The 19,217-nt window shown below is 40.9% G+C and overlaps 1 protein-coding gene across 7 annotated transcripts in view; it reads left to right on the top strand.

Moving 5' to 3' along the window:
- Nucleotides 1–19,217, top strand: part of IRAG1 (inositol 1,4,5-triphosphate receptor associated 1) — a 125,130-nt gene that overhangs the window by 87,689 nt on the left and 18,224 nt on the right. For all 7 annotated transcript variants that reach the window (XM_025459464.3, XM_035704063.2, XM_035704062.2 and 4 more), the window contains 7 exons: nucleotides 3,374–3,404; nucleotides 5,807–5,947; nucleotides 6,415–6,546; nucleotides 8,805–8,946; nucleotides 15,066–15,115; nucleotides 15,649–15,756; nucleotides 18,648–18,712. In XM_025459464.3, the coding sequence (XP_025315249.1) occupies nucleotides 3,374–3,404; nucleotides 5,807–5,947; nucleotides 6,415–6,546; nucleotides 8,805–8,946; nucleotides 15,066–15,115; nucleotides 15,649–15,756; nucleotides 18,648–18,712 (669 nt within the window). The remainder of the gene's footprint in view (nucleotides 1–3,373; nucleotides 3,405–5,806; nucleotides 5,948–6,414; nucleotides 6,547–8,804; nucleotides 8,947–15,065; nucleotides 15,116–15,648; nucleotides 15,757–18,647; nucleotides 18,713–19,217) is intronic.

Genomic DNA, 19,217 nt, shown 5'->3' with positions numbered 1-19,217 from the left:
ATCACAAAATGAAGCCATTCATGCAAAGATTTTGGTGAAGACATTTCCAGGCAAAAAGCACAGTAATTTCAACAAATGGTGCTAGGATGATTCAATGCAAAAGAGTAAAGTTGGAATAACTTTAACCTCACACAATACACAAGAGAAAAAAACAGATGAATAGTATTTCATCAAAGTTAAAAACTTTTTGCAGGGACACCTGCTCAGTGGTTGAACATCTGCCTTAGGCTCAGGGTATGATCCTGGAGTCCCCGGATCGAGTCCCACATTGGGCTCCCTGCATGGAGCCTGCTTCTCCCTCTGCCTATGTCTCAGTCTCTCTCTCATAAATAAATAAAATTTTTTAAAAAATAAAATAAAACTAAAAATTTTTATGATGCAAGCAATACCATTAAGAAAAAAAATCAAGAAAAAATCAACCATCACTCATCAAACCCACAGAATGTGACAAAATATTTGCAAATCATGTATTTGATGAGTGATTTGTTTCCAGAATATACAAAGAACTCTCTAACTCAATGAAAATATAACTAATTTGTTTTAAATGGTAAAGTAGACACTTATTCAAAGAATATATATGAGGGGTCAATAAACACTGGAAGGATGTTCAATGTCATTATTATTTAGGAAATTGCAAATCAAAATGTTTATGAGATTATCATTTCACATCTACTATAATGGCTACAATAAAAAAGGTAGACAATAACTAAATATTGGTGAGGATGTGAAAAACCAGAGTCTTTGGTAAAGTAGTGTAGCTTTGGAATAACAGTTTGTCAGTTCTTCAAAAAGTTAATATGGAGGGGATCCCTGGGTGGTTTAGTGGTTTAGTGCCTGCCTTCAGTCCAGGGCATGATCCTGAAGTCCCGGGGTCAAGTCCCACATCAGGTTCCCAGCATGGAGCCTGCTTCTCCCTCTGCCTGTGTCTCTGCCTCTCTCTCTGTGTATCTCTCATGAATGAATAAATAAAATCTTTCTTAAAAAGTTAAATATGGAGTTACTATACGGTCCAGCAATTCCACTCATGGGTATATAACAGAGAGAAATGAAAATATGTGTCTACCCAAAAACTTATACATAAATGTTCAATAACAGCATTTTTCATAATAGCCAGAAAGTGGAAATAACCCAAATGTCCAGTGAATGGATAAATAAAATATGATATATCCACACAATGGAATATAATTCAGCCATAAAAATGAAGTATTAATATATTCTACTACATGGATGAACCTGAAAATATTATGCTAAGTGAAAGAAGCCAGTCACAAAAAGCCACATGTTGTATGATTCCATTTATATGAAATTTCCAGAATAGGGACATCCATAGAGTGAGAAAGTAGATTAGTGATTGCCTAGTGCTGGGAATGGGGGCTGGGGTAGTTGGAGAGTTGATTACTAATGGGTACAGGGTTTTTTGGGGGGATGATGAAAAGTTCCAAAATTGACTATAGTGATTGATGGTTGTATAATTCTGTGAATATATTAAAAATTACTGTATTACAAATTGTAAAGGGATACATTTTATGGTATGTGTATTATATTCCAAATAAAGCTATTACAAAAGAGTGGGGCGGGGAGGAAAGAATAGTAAATGCAAAGTCCCTGGGGCCACAGTAAAATGTGTCTGAGGAACAGAATGGCCAATGGGAGTAGAGAATGGGAAAAGGAAAGTCTGGTAGGGGCTGGTTCACAGAAGACCTTGATTTTAGTCTAAAGGTCTATTTATGGGGGTTTAAATTCTGAGGCAGGCATTGCCATTCCAAAGTCTCATTTGTACACCACAAGCTGGGCTTCCTTCTTTTTTGGAGGCTCATGGCTCTGCCCCCTGGCTCTCTCTACCAGTTCATAAGATAGAGCTCTCTGCATCAGGAACTGGCCATGTTATGTGGCTTTTTAAAACTTAAATCACACCTCAAGTCCTCAGGGCTTTGCACATTTAAAAAAATTGTGTTCTATGGCAAAAAAGCAGAAAATGAATTATCAAAATAGTAGGCTTTGTTATAATGAATGTATATTTCACATACTATCCAAATAAAGCCAAGAGTCAAAGGCAAGCTCAACGAGTTTTGATAAATTTGTTTAAGCAATATGTGTTCTATATGACAGTCAAGATTATGTTGGCTGACCCAACAGAGGAAAGGGCTTGAGGGGTGGGGTTGTGACAAGCATTGTAAGCATCAAACATCTTTTCAGTTGTTTGTTCCATGCTCTGTACTCTGCTGACTTGATGGCCATGGGGTCTTGTTGCCTCATCCTCACAGGAAGGCTCTCACAGTCCTTTGTCAGGGGTGAGAATCAGTCCCTTGCAGAGATAACTGACCCCTACCTTTGCTCTTGGGGTCCCTCCACACCCGTCAAAGGGAGGAAGCTGTGTTTCCTGAGAATCTTATCGATGGCATGCTCTGTTGCCAAGTCCTGTGACGCTGGTAGGACCCCTCCCAGTCCTCCCACCCCAGTACAGGAAAGGGCCCGTGCATTATTTACATTGTCTGGGTTTCAGAACAGGACTAGCTTTAGTCACCAGCAAGAGCAGCAGCAGCAGAGTGAGTGTGCAGAAAAAAAGACTGTTAACTGTGGGAACCACACATGAAGAGGAATCCCTCGGAATGACCTCTGTTCTGGGTGGGACTTTCTTGCCTGGTCTAACCATCAGAGGAGGGTCTCACTGTGGAGAAGAACTCTGGCCTTGTATTCGCTGGCCCACATGCACTCTTGTCACAACCCTTAGATACAGGAGGAGGGTCAGGCTTTGCAGACCTAGGTAGCCCCCCCAAAATTATAAAGGCCTTCAGGTGTGTATGGTTTATAAGTACGTAGCACTGCATTTTCTAAGTCCTCACAGTAAGCCTGTGAATTAGTCATAATAAAAGCTAGCATCTCTTGAATGCCTACTCAGTGTGGATGTCATGTATATACAAATATGTACACATATACACATTTATACATATATACATATGTGGATGTCATGTATGAACATAAACACACAAATGCATTTATACATACATATGTATGTATATACATTTATTCTTTATAACACTCCTACAAGGTAGATATTACCATTTTAAAGATGAGCAAACTTCATAATAACTTACATAACTTGTCCAAAATCACAGATAGTACAGGTGCTGTTGGAGGACTGATGCCAGGATCTAATATTTTCCACCACACAAGGAAGTGTGTGGAGTCAGTATCCGGGCAAATATCTCATGGATTACAATGCTCACACAGAGGGTACCTGCGTCTTTTCCATCTCACCAATTCTTCTTACTACATTCCTGGAAATACATGGTCTGCTGGTTGTTCAAAATTACCTTTTACTTTATTTCATAGGTTGGATATAGTTCATTTGCATGTCTTTTCTTGTTCACAGTGCACCTCCGCTCACTGAAAAGGAAGTTGAGGTAAGTGATTCCAGTGCTTTATGAAATTTAGTGCCTGGGTTTGACTGGGTTTATTGAAAACATCCCCTTCTCTATCCCCTGCACCCTGACAATTTTGTATAAAAATGAGAATGGGTGACTGTGAGGTAATATGGAAACTGTAATCAGCCCTACTGAACTGCTGAGACTCTCACCCCAGGTAATGGAAGATTTTGGCAAATATGGTCAGAGATGAGTAGGTAGCTGGAAATTCCACATTTTTTCAAGGGTGGTTTATGCTCTTTAAAATAATGACTTAGATACACAAAGTTAGCTAGGAGGCTACAGAATTGAATCAAATTTATTTCAAAATTATTAACAGATGGTCAGATTTCAAGTTATCAACTTTGGTCCAGAGGAAGAAGGTACTTGCCTTCTGAGGATTCCAGACATAAGGAAGGTAGCTCCAGCCAAGGTGGGAGGCTATCCTGTCAACTCACCAACTTCCCCTGATTCCTCCATTACTCCCCACTCAGGGCTTCCTTGTCTCTGTAGAGATGCTATCCCAATGGGGTTGGTGAATGAGCTGAGAGGAACTTGTCTGCATTTCATTCTGCTGAAGGAGTAGAATAGATGGATAAAGAGAGTGCATCTCAGGTGAGGTGGTGAGGACCTCTGATCCAGCACTAGTTTGTTTCCAAGACAATTATGTTGGAGTTCATAGAAGGAAGGGAGTAGAACATGGATGAGTTCAGGAATCTCTTCACTACAAGTTGGGAGGATAAAAGGTCTTATAGTCTTTTTAGCAGGATTTGCCACTGATGATAAGAAAATGAACATGCCTTTCCTGAGACCCAGTGGACTGGATAAGCAGAGGAAGACAGACTATGTGAAGTGTTTGCCAGAGATAGCAACAATTACCTTGCACACAGATACTGCACTTACAGTTCATCACACACTCCTATCCATCCTTTCAGCTGATTCTCCAATCAGCACAGAGAAATCAGCAGAGCAGGAATTAGAACAAAGGAGGAGGCCAAGTGATGAAATAATTTAGCTAAGGTCCTATACCAAGTGCTTAGCAGAACCAACATTTAGACTCAAATATTCTGACTGAATTTAGGACTCTTTATGTCATACTGCTATGAAGGGGATAACCCAGGTCTAGAAAAATAAACAATGAATATTATTGATAAACTTGGCTGGACTAAGGCTTGGGTAGGACAGAAAATCCCCACCCACTGACAATGGTGAAGATGGGCTGTGTGTGGTTTGTTTAATGGCCAGCTCCTATCCACAGATGTATACTGACACAATCAGCACTCAGCATGATGACAGTAGCACAGGCTTTGAAATAAAATAGTCTAAGGTTGAATCCTGGCTCTACTACTCCATGTTACCTTGAACAAGTTAATGACCTCCCTGGTCTCAGGCTCTTTACCCACAAAGTGGCCATAACAGTTCCTATTGCAGAGGCTTGTTGTGGGGTTAAATGAGCCAAGGTGCACAGAACCCACAAGAGTGCTAGTACAGAGTAGATGCTCAATGAGGACTAGCTCCCAATATTGCTGTCATTGTTATTGGGTCAGTTTGAGGCCTTCAGTTCTCTGTCTGGAGATGTCTACCCACTGTGGGCTATATCACATGAATTCAGAAGTTCAGAGAGTTAGCTCACCCCAAGGGTATAAATCTGCTATCACTTGACTCAGGGCAAATGAAGGATGTATAAATGAAGGCTACTGCCTCTTCCTGTGTAGAGTCCATCTGTCTATTTCTCCTCCCCGGTAGTTTCCTATTATGCCAAGAGTTTCATGTTTGCTCAATCCACCTTGCAGTTTCATTCATTCATCCTGCATTTTTGGCACGGAATATTTGTTCCAGAAAATTTCTCCAGACAGAAGCATATTTGGCCTTATTTAATCTCCTGGCAGCTTCTTAAAGCTGCTTTCCATGTAGGATCCATAACACTCAGGCAAGATGCTGGTTGAAGTTTGCTTTAAGTCAACAAGGCTTACATTTTAAATGGAGTTTCTTTAAATACAGTGGTTACACGCAAAACCTTCAAATTTCACGTGCAATAAATCCTAGCATGAATCCAAACTGCTTACACAATCAGCTATGTTGGCCTGAGTTTACCTACACCTAAATACAGGATGTTATTTTCTTAAAATTCAGGAAAAAGCAAAGTGTTATTCTCTTTTATTATTTTTTAGTAAAATGCATTTGGTCTTCTGGTTCTGGAAAGGACCTAGGATGGACCTCAGGTTACTATTTCACTGTCTTTTGTGTAGTTTACTGTGAAAGGAGGATTTCACTTGTACACAGCTGCTTTGGTGACTGGTTCTAGGTAATGTTGTAAAATACTCATGCAAGAAACACATCTATGATCTTGTTTCCTGTAATAACTCCTCCTAGCACCTCTCCTACACTTTTGTTCCCAACAGAACGTGTTTGTACAACTGTCCTTGGCCTTTAGAAATGACAGCTATACTCTGGAATCTAGAATTAACCAGGCTGAAAGGGAACGCAATCTAACAGAGGAGAATACAGAGAAGGAACTGGAAAACTTCAAAGCTTCCATTACGGTAATTGTGGAGCCTGATGGGAGAATACTTGGAGGGGGGAATGTCTCCTAGGACTATGACAGGTGTCCTGCTTTTCTCAGTCGCCAAGTAGAGTTTCCTGACATGAGAAATCAGGCCAAGGCCCTGAGTCAGACAGTCTTCCTCAGAGAGCTTGGAGGAACTAAGGCAGAGACCTGAAAGCCTGTTTACCTCAGGGCTGTAAGGTCTGAGCCCTTGGCAGCTCCTCAAGAGGAGACTGGATGACCTGGGATGGCAAAGGGACTGAAGACTTGGACGTGACTCCTTTCTTTCAGGTCAGGCAGGTATAGTGTATCCACACTGAGCTTCTCTATCTCCAAAAGGTATAGCTCAGACCCTACAGTGGCCACTCTTTTCAGCTAGTATGGGGACCAGGGCTTGTCTTATGACAGCTCAAGTCAAGTCTTGGTATGTGAGGTCCCCAGCTGATGTACCTTCTTACTTCCTAGTCCTCAGCTTCACTATGGCACCACTGTGAGCACCGGGAGACCTACCAGAAACTGCTGGAGGATATTGCTGTCCTGCACCGTTTGGCTGCACGCCTCTCTAGCAGAGCTGAGATGGTGGGGGCTGTCCGCCAGGTGAGCCTCCCCAGCTCCCAGCCCTCTGACTAGCTCAACTCTGCCCACAGTAACTAGAACAATAATGTAAGCAATGACAACTATAGATCCCACTTACTGATGGCTTCCTATGTACATTATTGTGTTTTACTGAGTATTTCTGGTGGACCTCTAAAACCTTAAGGTGGTTCCTTGGAAAAAGCTTTCTGTGGGCATATAAGTTTGGGAACTGCTATGTACTATCTTCCTTTCTTGGAGATTCCTAGTACATATTGGCATTCTCAAGGCATTGAGAAATCCTATAGTAAAGAAGCCTTTTGAAAACTTTACCTGTGTATTTCTTAAACGTATTTGACTGAAGAACCATAAGATACCTATTTTCTCATAAAATACCTATTTAGCTTTCATGGAACTAGTATTTGGCAAAGATGCTTTAGGAAAAACTGCTTTGTTTCATTTAATCCTGCCAGCAACTCTGTAAAGTAGTATCTTTTCCCCACAATGAAGACATGAAGTTTCAGAAGGTAATAGCACTAGTAAGTGGCAGAGCTGGGGTGCAGAGCCAGATTTGGCTCCCTCTCAGCCACTTTGAAGTCCTAAAGCACACAGAGCACAGTCCTGATCCAGGATGGTGTCATGAGAGATCAGACTGCCTGAGGCTTCGTCTTGGCTCCACCAGCATTCACTGCTAGTTATTCAAGCTAGTTACTGAGTTTTCTGTGTTCCAACTTCTCCAACCAATGTGAATGATGATAGTATCTGCCATATAAGGTTACCATAATATTTGCAAAGCACCTAGATGTTATTATCACTGCTGCTAGTACCATGCTTGCCTGTCATGTTGCATTGGTTGCATCAGCAGGGTGTTCGTGAGGCAGAGCCTAGAGCAGTTCTTGCAGATATGAAGGAAGGACAAGCCACTGGGCTGTCCCACCCCTGTGTTCTTCCGGAGAAAGGACACCTGACTCAGCAGCACACCCAGGAAGTCACTCTGGCTAGGAGAAGCAACAAACGGGGGGCTTACAGGAAGTGGCTGGTCCCAGCTCCTGGCTGCAGGGAATTTTTCCAGGGAATACACACTGAGCATGTCCCTATGTGGCTGACAGAGCCCAAGCTAGGCTCACAGAGGGATCCAAGGAGGATAAGTAGAGGAAACTCTTCCTCGTTCTATATGGTCCTCCCAAATGGGTTTCTGGGCCCATGTGCTGCTAACGGCAGTCTTCAGCCTTCTCCACATGGGTTTCCCAGCCTTTACTTCCATGTCTCAGTTCTCATCTTTCTCTCTGGTCCCACCAGACTGGTTCCTAGTATTTCTCCTATCTTTCCTAGTTACACCCACTGCCACCAGTCTCACTTCTTTCAGTCTGGTCTCCTCTGGTGACCTATGTCACCTTAAGATATTTGATGGTTCCTCTTTTCCTTCAGAAAAAGTCCAAATCCCTTAGTCTTACATTCAAGGTCCTTCACTACCCAGCCCTAACTACCTTTTCTTTCTGCAAACAAACTCAATTGCTTGCCGATTCCTACATAAGTAGGATGACCTGTACTTTTCTGGTTATCCAGTCCTGATACATGCCTATTGTCCCAGCATAATTATTTTTTTAAGATTTTATTTATTTATTTGAGAGAGAGAGTACAAGGAAGGTGGAGAGGCAGAGGGAGAAGCAGGCTCCCCACTGAGCAAGGAGCCTGAGTGGGGCTTGATCTCAGGACTCTGGGACCATGACTTGAGCTGAAGGCACATGCTTAACTGACTGAGCCCCTAGGCACCCCTAGCATAATTCTTAATAGCACCCCTTTCACTTTGCAAAGACTGCTGTCTGAAGAATAAACTGCCACCTAGGTACAAGTCCCATGATGTCCTGTCCTAGGTACAAGACCTGTAATGGACCTTTGCTCTTAGGAGAGTCCTCTGGCCTGAATCTTTTTGTCCCTCCTGCCTATATCAACATGCCCAGATGCTGCCCATACCCTACATCCACTTCATTCTACCTCCAAGGAAGCTTCCCTGTTCCATTCTCTCAGCAGATATTACTTTTCTCCCTCTCATCTCCTGAGGCATTGTGGCTGTGTTTGTTCTTGTCCTGCTGAATGCAAATGCCTCAACTCTCCTCTTGGCTCACATCACAGACAGCAAACTCTTAGAGGGTAGAGGTGCATCTAAGATTGGTCTCTGAATCCTTTTGATTTTCCCAGCCCAGAGGCTAGCTTAAAGCAAACAAGTAGCAACAAGCTTTTCCTCCAACTGCCCTGTGTGCTTATGCTCTCCTTTTCTGCAGGAAAAGCGTATGTCAAAGGCAACAGAAGTAATGATGCAGTATGTGGAGAATCTGAAGAGGACGTATGAGAAAGATCATGCAGAGCTCATGGAATTTAAAAAACTTGCAAATCAGAATTCAAGCCGCAGCTGTGGCCCCTCTGGTAAGGGACTTGGCTCCTGCCCCCATTATGGCCCTGCAATGATGGTTCTAGGCCAGGATCACATTTATCAGTGCAGACTGAGGACATGCTTCTAGTTGAGCAAGGCTCACTTCTCCTGCCCAGTGCTGCCTGTAACGGCCTCATAGCAGCTCTTCCAGTATGCGTAGGGGCCTAGAACAAGAAAACATGAACACTCCCAAAGCAACTCCTGACACAGTTAACCACAGCATTCGACCACTGATATGAAGCCCACAGGCTGCAAGAGCTCACTCTACTTCATGAGAATGACAGACTCCAGACCTTACAGATTTTGTGCTTTGGGGCCAACACATACTAAGGAATTTGGGCTTTATCTTGGAAAACATTAGGGATCCAACCAAATATTTCAGTCAGGGAAATGACATGTTCATATATGGAGTTTAGAATATTCACTCTGACTATGTGTGACAGTTACATTAGTGCGATAGAGCCAGAGACAAGAAAACCCACAAAGCTGCTATTACAATAGTCCAGGTGAGAGATGAGTCTGGGCAGTGGGGTGTAGCATGAGATCCTGGTGAAAGGAGATACTGCTGAGATAAATAGCAGACTCAGGGTCAAGAAAAATGTTTTAAAGAAATACTCTTTAAAAAAGTGTTCTATACAATTGCTATAGGAGCACAGAGATGATTCTGCTTGAGGGAGTCAAAGACAGTTTTACAAAGGGACAGCATCTTTCAAAGTAAAAATAGGCATTCTTTAGGCAAGAAGGGGAAACCCATCCCAGGTAGAGGAAACTGTATACAGAAGGTACGGTTGGAATGGGAAGAGTATGAAACAAAGAATTTGATGTGGTTGCAGTGTAGAGAGTGTGATGATGACAGGTTGAAGGTAAGCCTTGGTAGGCCAGGGCCACATGCCAGGCTATGCTAATAATTTGGACCTTTGTCCTCAAGGCCATGAAGAAGCACTGATGAGTTTACACCATCTAATACAGTCAGATTCTATTTTCAGAAGATTTCTCTGACTTCAGAGTAGACAATACATTAGGAAAGTGTAGACACTGAGATCTGGAGAGACAAGTCAGGAGGTACTTGCAGCAGTCCAGGAGGAGGAGGATGGTGCCTTGGACCAGGATCTCTCCTTGAGAGCTGCCGGGGCCTAGGCTCTGGCTGATGAGGATGGTGCTAGCAGGAGAAAACAGAACTTTTAGTGACAGGAATCCTTGTGGAATGCAAACATCCGTGTTACCAAAAGCAGGAGGAGGGAAAGTATAACAGATGGAGAAACCTTTATAAACAGGAGGTTTCACAAGTTTCCTGGGGAATATCAGTGACACTTTCCAGAGTCCAAAGGCAGTATACACATGCTCCAGACTGTCTGTTTTTGATCTTGGCAGCAAGACTCCTGACCCACATGTATCTAGGCCTATAGCAAACTGGTTTGACTGGTTTCTGTCAGTGTTGAGAGTTGGGGAAATTACCACCAAAGAAATCCTAATATGTGGGCTCTTGCATTACTGTCCTGGAAGGAGCAAAATTTCCTATAAACTGCCTTATCCAAGATTTATGGAATGAACAGTTACCCATGAGTTTAATTCATTCATTCTAAGGACATTTATTGAGCATCTTTGCTGTGCCTCACATAATACTAAATATAGAAGTAAAAGACACATGGTTAGTGAGATCCAAAGGAACCCCCAGCTTGTGCAGAGGGCAGAGCAGTATAACCAGCCCAGTGACAAAAGTAAGCAGATTCCTATAGAGAACATACTGTAGAGTTCCACATTCAGTCTGAGGACCTGAGAAAGTACTTACAATAAGAAGAGAGATGGTAACCGAGTCTTAAATGCTGAATAAGTGTTTTTCAGACATTTGTTCCCACTCCACTATCTCTCAGCCTGGGCTGATGCAGAGGGGCCAGCAACCACCTAACAGGTGTGTCTACTGGATACTCTAAGACCATTGCCTAATAATGTTTATTTTTAAGGCTTTATATGACTTCTGGCAATCTTTGTCTGTGTCTGAGACTCTGAAGACTACAGTGAAATAAAAATATCTCTGATTCAGAGCAGCCTGGGTGGCTCAGCAGTTTAGCGTCGACTTCAGCCCAGGGCATGATCCTGGAGACCTGAGATGGAGTCCCACATCAGGCTCCCTGCATGGAGCCTGCTTCTCTCTCTGCCTGTGTCTCTGCTTCTCTCTCTTCTCTCTCTCTCTCTCTCTCTGTGTGTGTGTATGTGTGTGTCTCTCATGAATAAATAAATAAATAAAATCTTAAAACAAATCTCTGATTTAAAGAAAGGTGTTACACATTTTTAAAAATCAATTACTTTTTCTGAATATAAAACATACGGATTGTCTGCATTTTGGATTATTTCCTTAAGATGGATTTCTAAAAGTGTAAATACTAGCCCTGGGGAAAGAAATTTTTATAACGCTCTTAAAGCAAACTATTTTCAAATAACCCATTGATATTTAATGGGTAACAATAATGCTCAGTTCATTGTGCCATTGACATTCTTGTCCTTTCCTTTAAAAATATTTTTAACTTTGATGGGCCAAGATTATATTTCATCTCACAGTTTTAATTTGTATTTTTTTACCTTTTCAATTATTTTCTGAATATTTATATTTCTAGTTTTATAAATTCTCCATTGTATCTTTTGCCTGCTTATAAGTTTGGCATTTTATTAATTTGTATGAATGCTTCAATATATAAAAAAATATCTTCTGGTTCTGTAATTTTGGCTGACTGGAAAACTTGAAACTCCTTGACCACAAGTACTAGACATTTCTGCTAGATAAAATAAAGCAAACATTAGTCCTAAAAGAATAGCTGAATCTACAGGAAAAGAAATTGAAATACTCAGATACAAGAAAAGAAAGGAGAACTGAAACCTGCAGCTTTCTTGGGGATAAGAGTCAGCTTCAATCATCTGGGTGCTGGGCTTTTGCACTTGCATGCAATCTGAGCTGAGATCTCAAACACCATGACACAGAGTTGACTCTGAGACTCCCATAGAAAGTTAAGATTTTCCAAGGACTGCTTCTTTAGATAGAACTTGAACAAGAAGAAAACACTTGCCAAACAGAGACACAAATCAAGAAGTCTGTTTCATCCTATAGCAGGAGAAAAACTTCCTCCTTTCTTGTAGGAAAAGTATATGCCATGATAGAAATCATGGTACAATATGCAGAGAATCTGAAAAGAACATCATAGGAACATTCAGAAACAAACATAAAGCCACTCTGGAGAGGCACATCCTTCACCCAGGATACACAAAATTCTTCTGATGCCTCACTAAAGGTGATTTTACAATATGGAATTATAAAATACATAAGAAAAGAGTCCACCCTGAATAAGAATCATCAGACACACTAAACAACAGGATTATATCCTAAGGATTTCAGAAAATAGAACAATCTGATAATTTTTTAAAAGATATGTTTAAAAATCAATAGAAGCAAAAAAAAATCAATAGAAGCATGAAACAATGAATCAAAAACATGAGAATAGGGTGCCTAAGTGGCTCAGTTGGCTAAGCATCTGCCTTCAGCTCAGGTCATGATCCCAGAATCCTGGGATCAAGTCCATCATCAAGCTCCGTGCTCCATGGGGAGCCTGCTTCTCCCTCTCTCTCTGCCTGCCACTCCCCCTGCTTGGGCTCTATCAAAATAAATAAATAAAATCTTTTTTAAAACAGAATAAAATGCAATTATCAAAAAAGAATAAAATAGAACTAGATATGTGGAAGAGAATCATGGAAATTAAAAACTCAGTAGTTTAGGTGTGGTAGGTACTATAGTGGTGGTAGTTACCATAGTGGAGATTCAAGATCTCCTTTTAGGCACACTTCTCCATCCCCTTTAAGTTAGGTGATGCCATGTGATTTGGCAAATAAAATGTGAGTAGAAGGACATGTATCACCTTTGAGCTGAGGCCTTTAAGAAACTAGTGTGCAATTTACCCTATGTTTCTTTCTCCTCACATGACAATCATCTCTACTCCAGAATAGTAGAAGCTCTGTTAATCTGAGCCCAGAGTGAGGAAATGGAGAGCAGGAGCTTGATGCCAACTCAGAAGCAAATGGACATGTAACATAAGGAGGAAATAAATCTTTATTGGTATAAGCCACTAAGACTTTGGGTTTGTTCATTATAGTAGCATAATCTAGCTTATTGCTGAAGATAGATTTGAGAAAGTTGCTCAAAATGCAGTTCAGAGTGATAAATTGATTAAAAAATATGAAAGAAATGCTATAAGATATGGGATACAGAGCATAAAATGGAAAAGTTCCAAATACATTTTTTAGTGGATCCACAAGAGAAGAATGGGAAAGAGAAAATGTTCAAAGAGATTTACCAGATCCTGAGAATTTCCCAGAACTAAAGAAAGACATAAATCATTGGATTCAGAAAGCACAGTGAATTGCAAGCAGAAAATATAAAAACACATCAAAGATGAAGTGAAAATTTAAAAGTAACTGGAGAGATAAGACACAGGATTTACAAAAGACTGACAATTCTCAGTAGCAATAGTGATACCAAAAGACAATAAAGTTAAAGAAAAAATAACTGGTCAACCTAGAGAAAATACAACCAGCTAAACTGTGATGCAAGCTTGAAGGCTAGCTAGGTAAAGATATTTGAGACAACAACTGAGAAAGTTTACCACTCAGATCTTTGCCAAAAAAAAACTAAAGGATTACATAGGGAAAAATAAAATTGATATCAAAAGAAAGGAATAGAATGCAAGAAGGAATGGTGATCAGACATTTGTAAATGTGGGTAGATCTAAACAAGCATTAACTGTATAAAACAACAATCATAATAATATGGGATTACAAAACAAAGTGAAACAAAAATACTGAAAAGCAATATAATTTGAGATTCGAGGGAGTTATTTTAAGATTTAATTAGGAAAAGAAGAGAAATCTTGATTAATTTAGAATTTAAAGTCATGTAATATGTTACAAATTTAAGTGGGCACACTATAGATTAGAACTAAAATGTATAACTTCTAAACCAATGTGCGGGGAATGGGGTGACTGGGTGATGGGCACTGAGAGGAGCACTTGACAGGATGAGCACTGGGTGTTATACTATATGTTGGCAAACTGAACTCCAATAAAAAATATACAAAAAATTAATTAAAAAAATAAACCAATGTGTGGGCTAGGAAGGGTGGAAAAAATCAATGAAGTGAGGTAAATAGAAAACAGGGAGGAAATTAGCTATTTACTTTTTTTAAAAAGATTATACTTATTTATTCATGAGAGACAGAGAGAGAGAGAGGTGGGGGGCAGAGACACAGGCAGAGGGAGAAGCAGGCCCCATGCAGGGAGCCCAACGTGGGACTCAATCCCAGGACTCCAGGATCATGTCCTGGGCCAAAGGCAGGCGCTAAACCACTGAGCTACCCAGGGATCCCCAGCTATGTACTTTTTAAGAGACATTTAAAATACATGGCTATAAGGGATAAACAGATATAAAAGCTAGATGATATTGGTCAAACTGAAAGTGAAATTGAGCTTTCAAAAACCTTTCTCTGCACATATTGGTGTTTTCTGGTGACAGTATTAGCAAAATGTAGTGCAAAACATTTCATATAAATTATATCACTTAATATATGCACTAAGGAGACAAAAATCCTGAGATGCTGGTTTCCTTTGTTTTATAGATGACTTATTGAAACCACTCTGTCAACAAGTTTCCATTTTTTACTCACACCATACCTTACTCACACCTTGCTCATAATTTACCTGATCGTATATCTTAAATGAGTGAGAAATGACCCAATAAGCCTTGGTGTTGCTACAGGTAGTTTTTCACACTATCCAGGGCATTACCAGAGACTTGCAGTGGTGTCAAGTGGATATCAGAGGTCCAAGATGGGTTTTTTAGAGTGCCCAGAGGAGTTAGGATAAAAGTTGTGTCCAGAAAAGCTTTACTCTGCAGATAATTGTCTCAGGGAATAATGTCAAACTCAGTGTTCCCAACATCTAGGCTCTTGGGCTATCCCTTGAGGGTCAGTTCTGACTAATCAATACAGTAGCTTAGTTTTGGGCTATCTGTTTTCTGCTGGAGCCTACTCTGAAAACTTACCTGAGTTCTCTTCTCTGTTCCTTCTTGCTGCAGAAGACGGTGTCCCTCGAACAGCCCGGTCCATGTCCCTCACACTGGGAAAGGTATGCATGTTCAAGGAGCGCCTAGGCTCCTGGGGGATTACAAAAGAAGTTTCCACAGTTACCCAGAAAGTCATTTATGCTTCGATCCTGCAGTGCCAAAGAACCTCTGGACAGCCTCTAATTCAGCTTACCACACTTGCTAGTTAATCCTTCAACCTTCCCTTGCTCATGGTTTCCCTGATTGTATCATTCCCCAATTGAACATGGAATGAGACATAAACCTTGGTATTCCTATCCTTTTCCTATACTTTCCAGGGTATTACCCAGAGACTGGGGGTCATTTCTGTTCCATTTCTTCAGTATATAAGCTAGAATAGTAGTATGTTGAGAAATCACTCACCACCAACAGAAAACTTGAGTCAACTTTGGCCACTCTTCCCACACCAACCCCCAACACCATTACTACCCCAAAGCCAAAATATCCAGTGACTGTAATTACAGCATTAGGAACTAGCAGGCATTTTCCAGGCCTTTTTGAACTGTGAGTGCTGTTCCCTCCATGTCAGTAGGTCTGGTCACTTATCTTCCCACAGAACATGCCCCGCCGGAGGGTCAGCGTTGCAGTGGTTCCCAAGTTTAATGCCCTGAACATGACCAGCCAACCTCCCAGCTCATCACCCATCCCCTCCTTACCAGCCCTGGTGAGTATGATGATGCCTACCTCTCAGTCCTCTTCAACCTCTCCCTCAGGCTCACTGCTATGGGGGTAACCTAGGTAGGGGCAGGGTCAACAAGGAGAGGAAGTTCCCAGCACAGATTTTGGAGTATGGACTCAAAAGTTCAATATAGACCAGGTCCCATGTCTTCCACTGCCCTGAGAAGACTCAGTATCTTAGAGCAAGGTTCTGGCAGCTCAAAGAGTGTTCTTTGCAAATGATATCTCTTTCTGTGCTTAAACCACAATCCTTCAAGGTAGCTATAGTGGTTTTTTTTCCACTCTGCAAAGGATTTAAATACCTGATGGTTGCATTGTGTAATGAGTAGTAGGGCTGAGCTTTTAACCCTAGGCTTTCTGATTCCAGTGTTTATCTGGTGTTTATCTGATTCCATAAACCCAGTGTTATCCTGCATCAATTAATTTTAGCACTGAGAAATGAAGCTACTAGAATGCCCATTAATAAGAGATTAGTTAAATATAGACAGCCCTAAAAAGGGCTTTCTATGCAGTCACTAAAAATAACATGAAAAATGTCCATAATTTATTACTAATAAAAAGGAATTAAAAACAGTACATATGGTAGAATTCTGTTTTATAGAGCTTTTTAAAAGAGTATTTTCCTATGTGTAGACATAGCAAATTCTGGACGAATACATGTAAAACTATTAATAATGGTTATATCTGGGCAATGGTAAAACCACAGGTAATTCTTATTTTCTTCTTGATGCCTTTTTATATTTCTATGATAAGAATCTATTGGTTAATAATCAGGAAAAATTCACTTCAATTATTTTATTTCTTTTTTTTTTAAGATTTTATTTATTCATGAAAGACACAGAGAGAGAGAGAGAGAGGCAGAGACACAGGCAGAGGGAGAAGCAGGCTCCATGCAGGGAGCCCGATGTGGGACTCGATCCCGGGACTCCAGGATCACACCCCGGGCCAAAGGCAGGCGCTAAACCGCTGAGCCACCCAGGGATCCCCATCACTTCAATTATTTTAAACATACACAGTTCCTATATAACAAAATATTTTCTGGGGTGCTTGGGTAGCTCATTGGTTGAGCATCTGTCTTTGGCTCAGGTCGTGATCCTGGGGTCCTGGGATGGAGTTCCGCATGGGGCTCCCTGCAGGGAGCCTGCTTCTCCCTCTGCCTCGGTCTCTGCCTCTCTCTCTGTGTCTCTCATGAATAAATAAATAATATCTTTAAAAATATATTTTTTCTACATCCCAGGCTTTTATGGATCTGGTTAATACGATCTAAAACTCTTCTATGTCTTAAGTTGCTTCTCTATTGTGTGTCCAAGGCCAGCAGCACTACCCTATAAGGAAACAACCTGATTTTGTGAGCAATAGGTAAAGTAGATTCAAGCCCTATTGTGCCAACAGGTAGCAATAGCTTCTTGCACCTCTTTTTCAATCATCTATGAAATTAACCTAAATTCCCAAATCATTCACTAAAACAAAGCAACATAAAAAACAATTTTTTAAAGGACCCTAGGAAGGGCTAGTCAGTGTATTTAATAGACCTATTTCTAATACTATACTAAATGTAAGAATACTTACATTTCCAAATTGTAGTTGGCCCTTGAACAATGCAGGAGTTGGGGGCATCCACCCCTACACAGTTGAAAATCTGCATATAACCCCCCCAAAACCTGGCATCAGAAGCCTTACCAATAATATAAATAGTCAATTAACATATTTGCATGTTATATGTATTATATGCTGTATTCTTATAATAAAGTAAGTTAGATAAAAGATAATATTCTTGGGGCACCCAGGTGGCTCAGTGGTTGAGCATCTCTTTGGCTCAAGTCGTGATCCCAGGGTCCTAGAATCAAGTCCGGCATCCGGCTCCCTACAGGGAGCCTGCTTCTCCCTCTGCCTATGTCTCTGCCTCTCTCTGTGTGTCCCTCATGAATAAGTAAAATATTTTTAAAAAGAAAAGAAAATATTCTTAAGAAAGTCATAAGGAAGAGAAAATACATTTATAGTATTGTTCTGTATTTAAAATCCATATATAAGTAGGCCTGCATAGTTCAAACCCATGTTGTTCAAGGGACAACAGTATATTCCTTTAGACTAAACGTTGGCAACCAGGGATATCCATTAAAATCATACAAAGTACTTCTAAAACATTGTCCAGTCCTTACCTCAAGATTCTGAATTGGATTAGTACTTTAAATCTCCCCTGATGATTCTTTTTTAAAAAAATATTTATTCAAATTCAATTTGCCAGATATAGTATAACACCCAGCGCTCATCCCATCAAGTGCCCTTCTTACCCCCCTCCCCCCCCCCCCCCCCCCCCCGTTATTCTAAGGTGCAGCAGAATTGAGAACCATTTCTTAAGCCAAAGAAACAATGTTGCAACAAAACAATGAGGTAGTCCAGGGGAATTTATTATGAAGACATTTCTCATGGCTTGCAGTTTTAGAAATGACAAGCATCTCCTGAAGATTATGCTTGAAGCTACATCTCCAGGCCAGTGATGGGCCTATGTTTGCTAGGAGGCCTGCTGGTATTTTGTCCAAGTTAGTTAATAGGGGACTGAGAAAAACTGATGGCTCTGCTCCAGAATGGGGCCTCAAAATGTAAATTCTTAAAAATGAAAATTTAAAAAAATGTAAATTCTTCACCCAGGGAAACTTCAGAGAAGAAAAAGGTGCAAGGTGCATGGGCCTCAGAGGGCACTAAGGAATGGAGAACAGGGAAGGCTCAATGCCTGGGTTCAGATGCAGACTAGAAAGCATGGTGAGAGGTGGGGGAGGAAGAACTGAAACAATAGTAGCCCCTTCCCCGCATCATCAGAGATGTAGCAGCTTCCTTCCTAGCTAATCTTCAATTGTCTATTCCCTGTTTTTCATTCAGTCAGAATCACCCAATGGAAAAGGCAACCTACCTGTCACCTCAGCACTGCCTGCACTTTTGGAAAAGTAAGTTTGTTGATTTTCCTCTTAAATTTGGTGATCTCTGAGGAAGTTTTGCTAACTCACCTTTCCTTCTATCCTCACACCCAAAATGTAATGGAAAGAAAATTAAGTTCTAAGGGAAATAAGTGGGACTCTGAGACCCACAAAGATTTCAGAGCCAGTTTGCAATCTGGACCAGGAAGATTCTGTGGCTGACTCTAAGTGTACCTCAATCTCAGAAGAGCCCAAAGGAAACAGATACCTTTTTTGTTGGTTAGGATTCTTTGGGCTACAGATACAAGAAAGCCCCAACTCAAAGGGGCTTAAATAGTAAGTTCAGATGTAGGGATTTTGCAAGTGTAGTACAGCTGGGCCCCAGCTCAGCCTCTATAATTTCCTTTCCTTGCTTCTGCCTACTTTGTATGTTGACTTCATCAGATGGCTTGTAGCAAATGGCTACTATTTTCAAGTATTCTATCCAGACATGAAGTATTTAGAAGAACAGGACTTTTTCTTCCCATGTTTCTTT

The sequence above is a fragment of the Canis lupus genome, chromosome 21, assembly GCF_003254725.2.
Source record: "Canis lupus dingo isolate Sandy chromosome 21, ASM325472v2, whole genome shotgun sequence".
NCBI lineage: Eukaryota > Metazoa > Chordata > Mammalia > Carnivora > Canidae > Canis > Canis lupus.
Note: the sequence above shows the minus strand (reverse complement) of the source record. Positions and strands in the feature narration are given on the sequence as shown.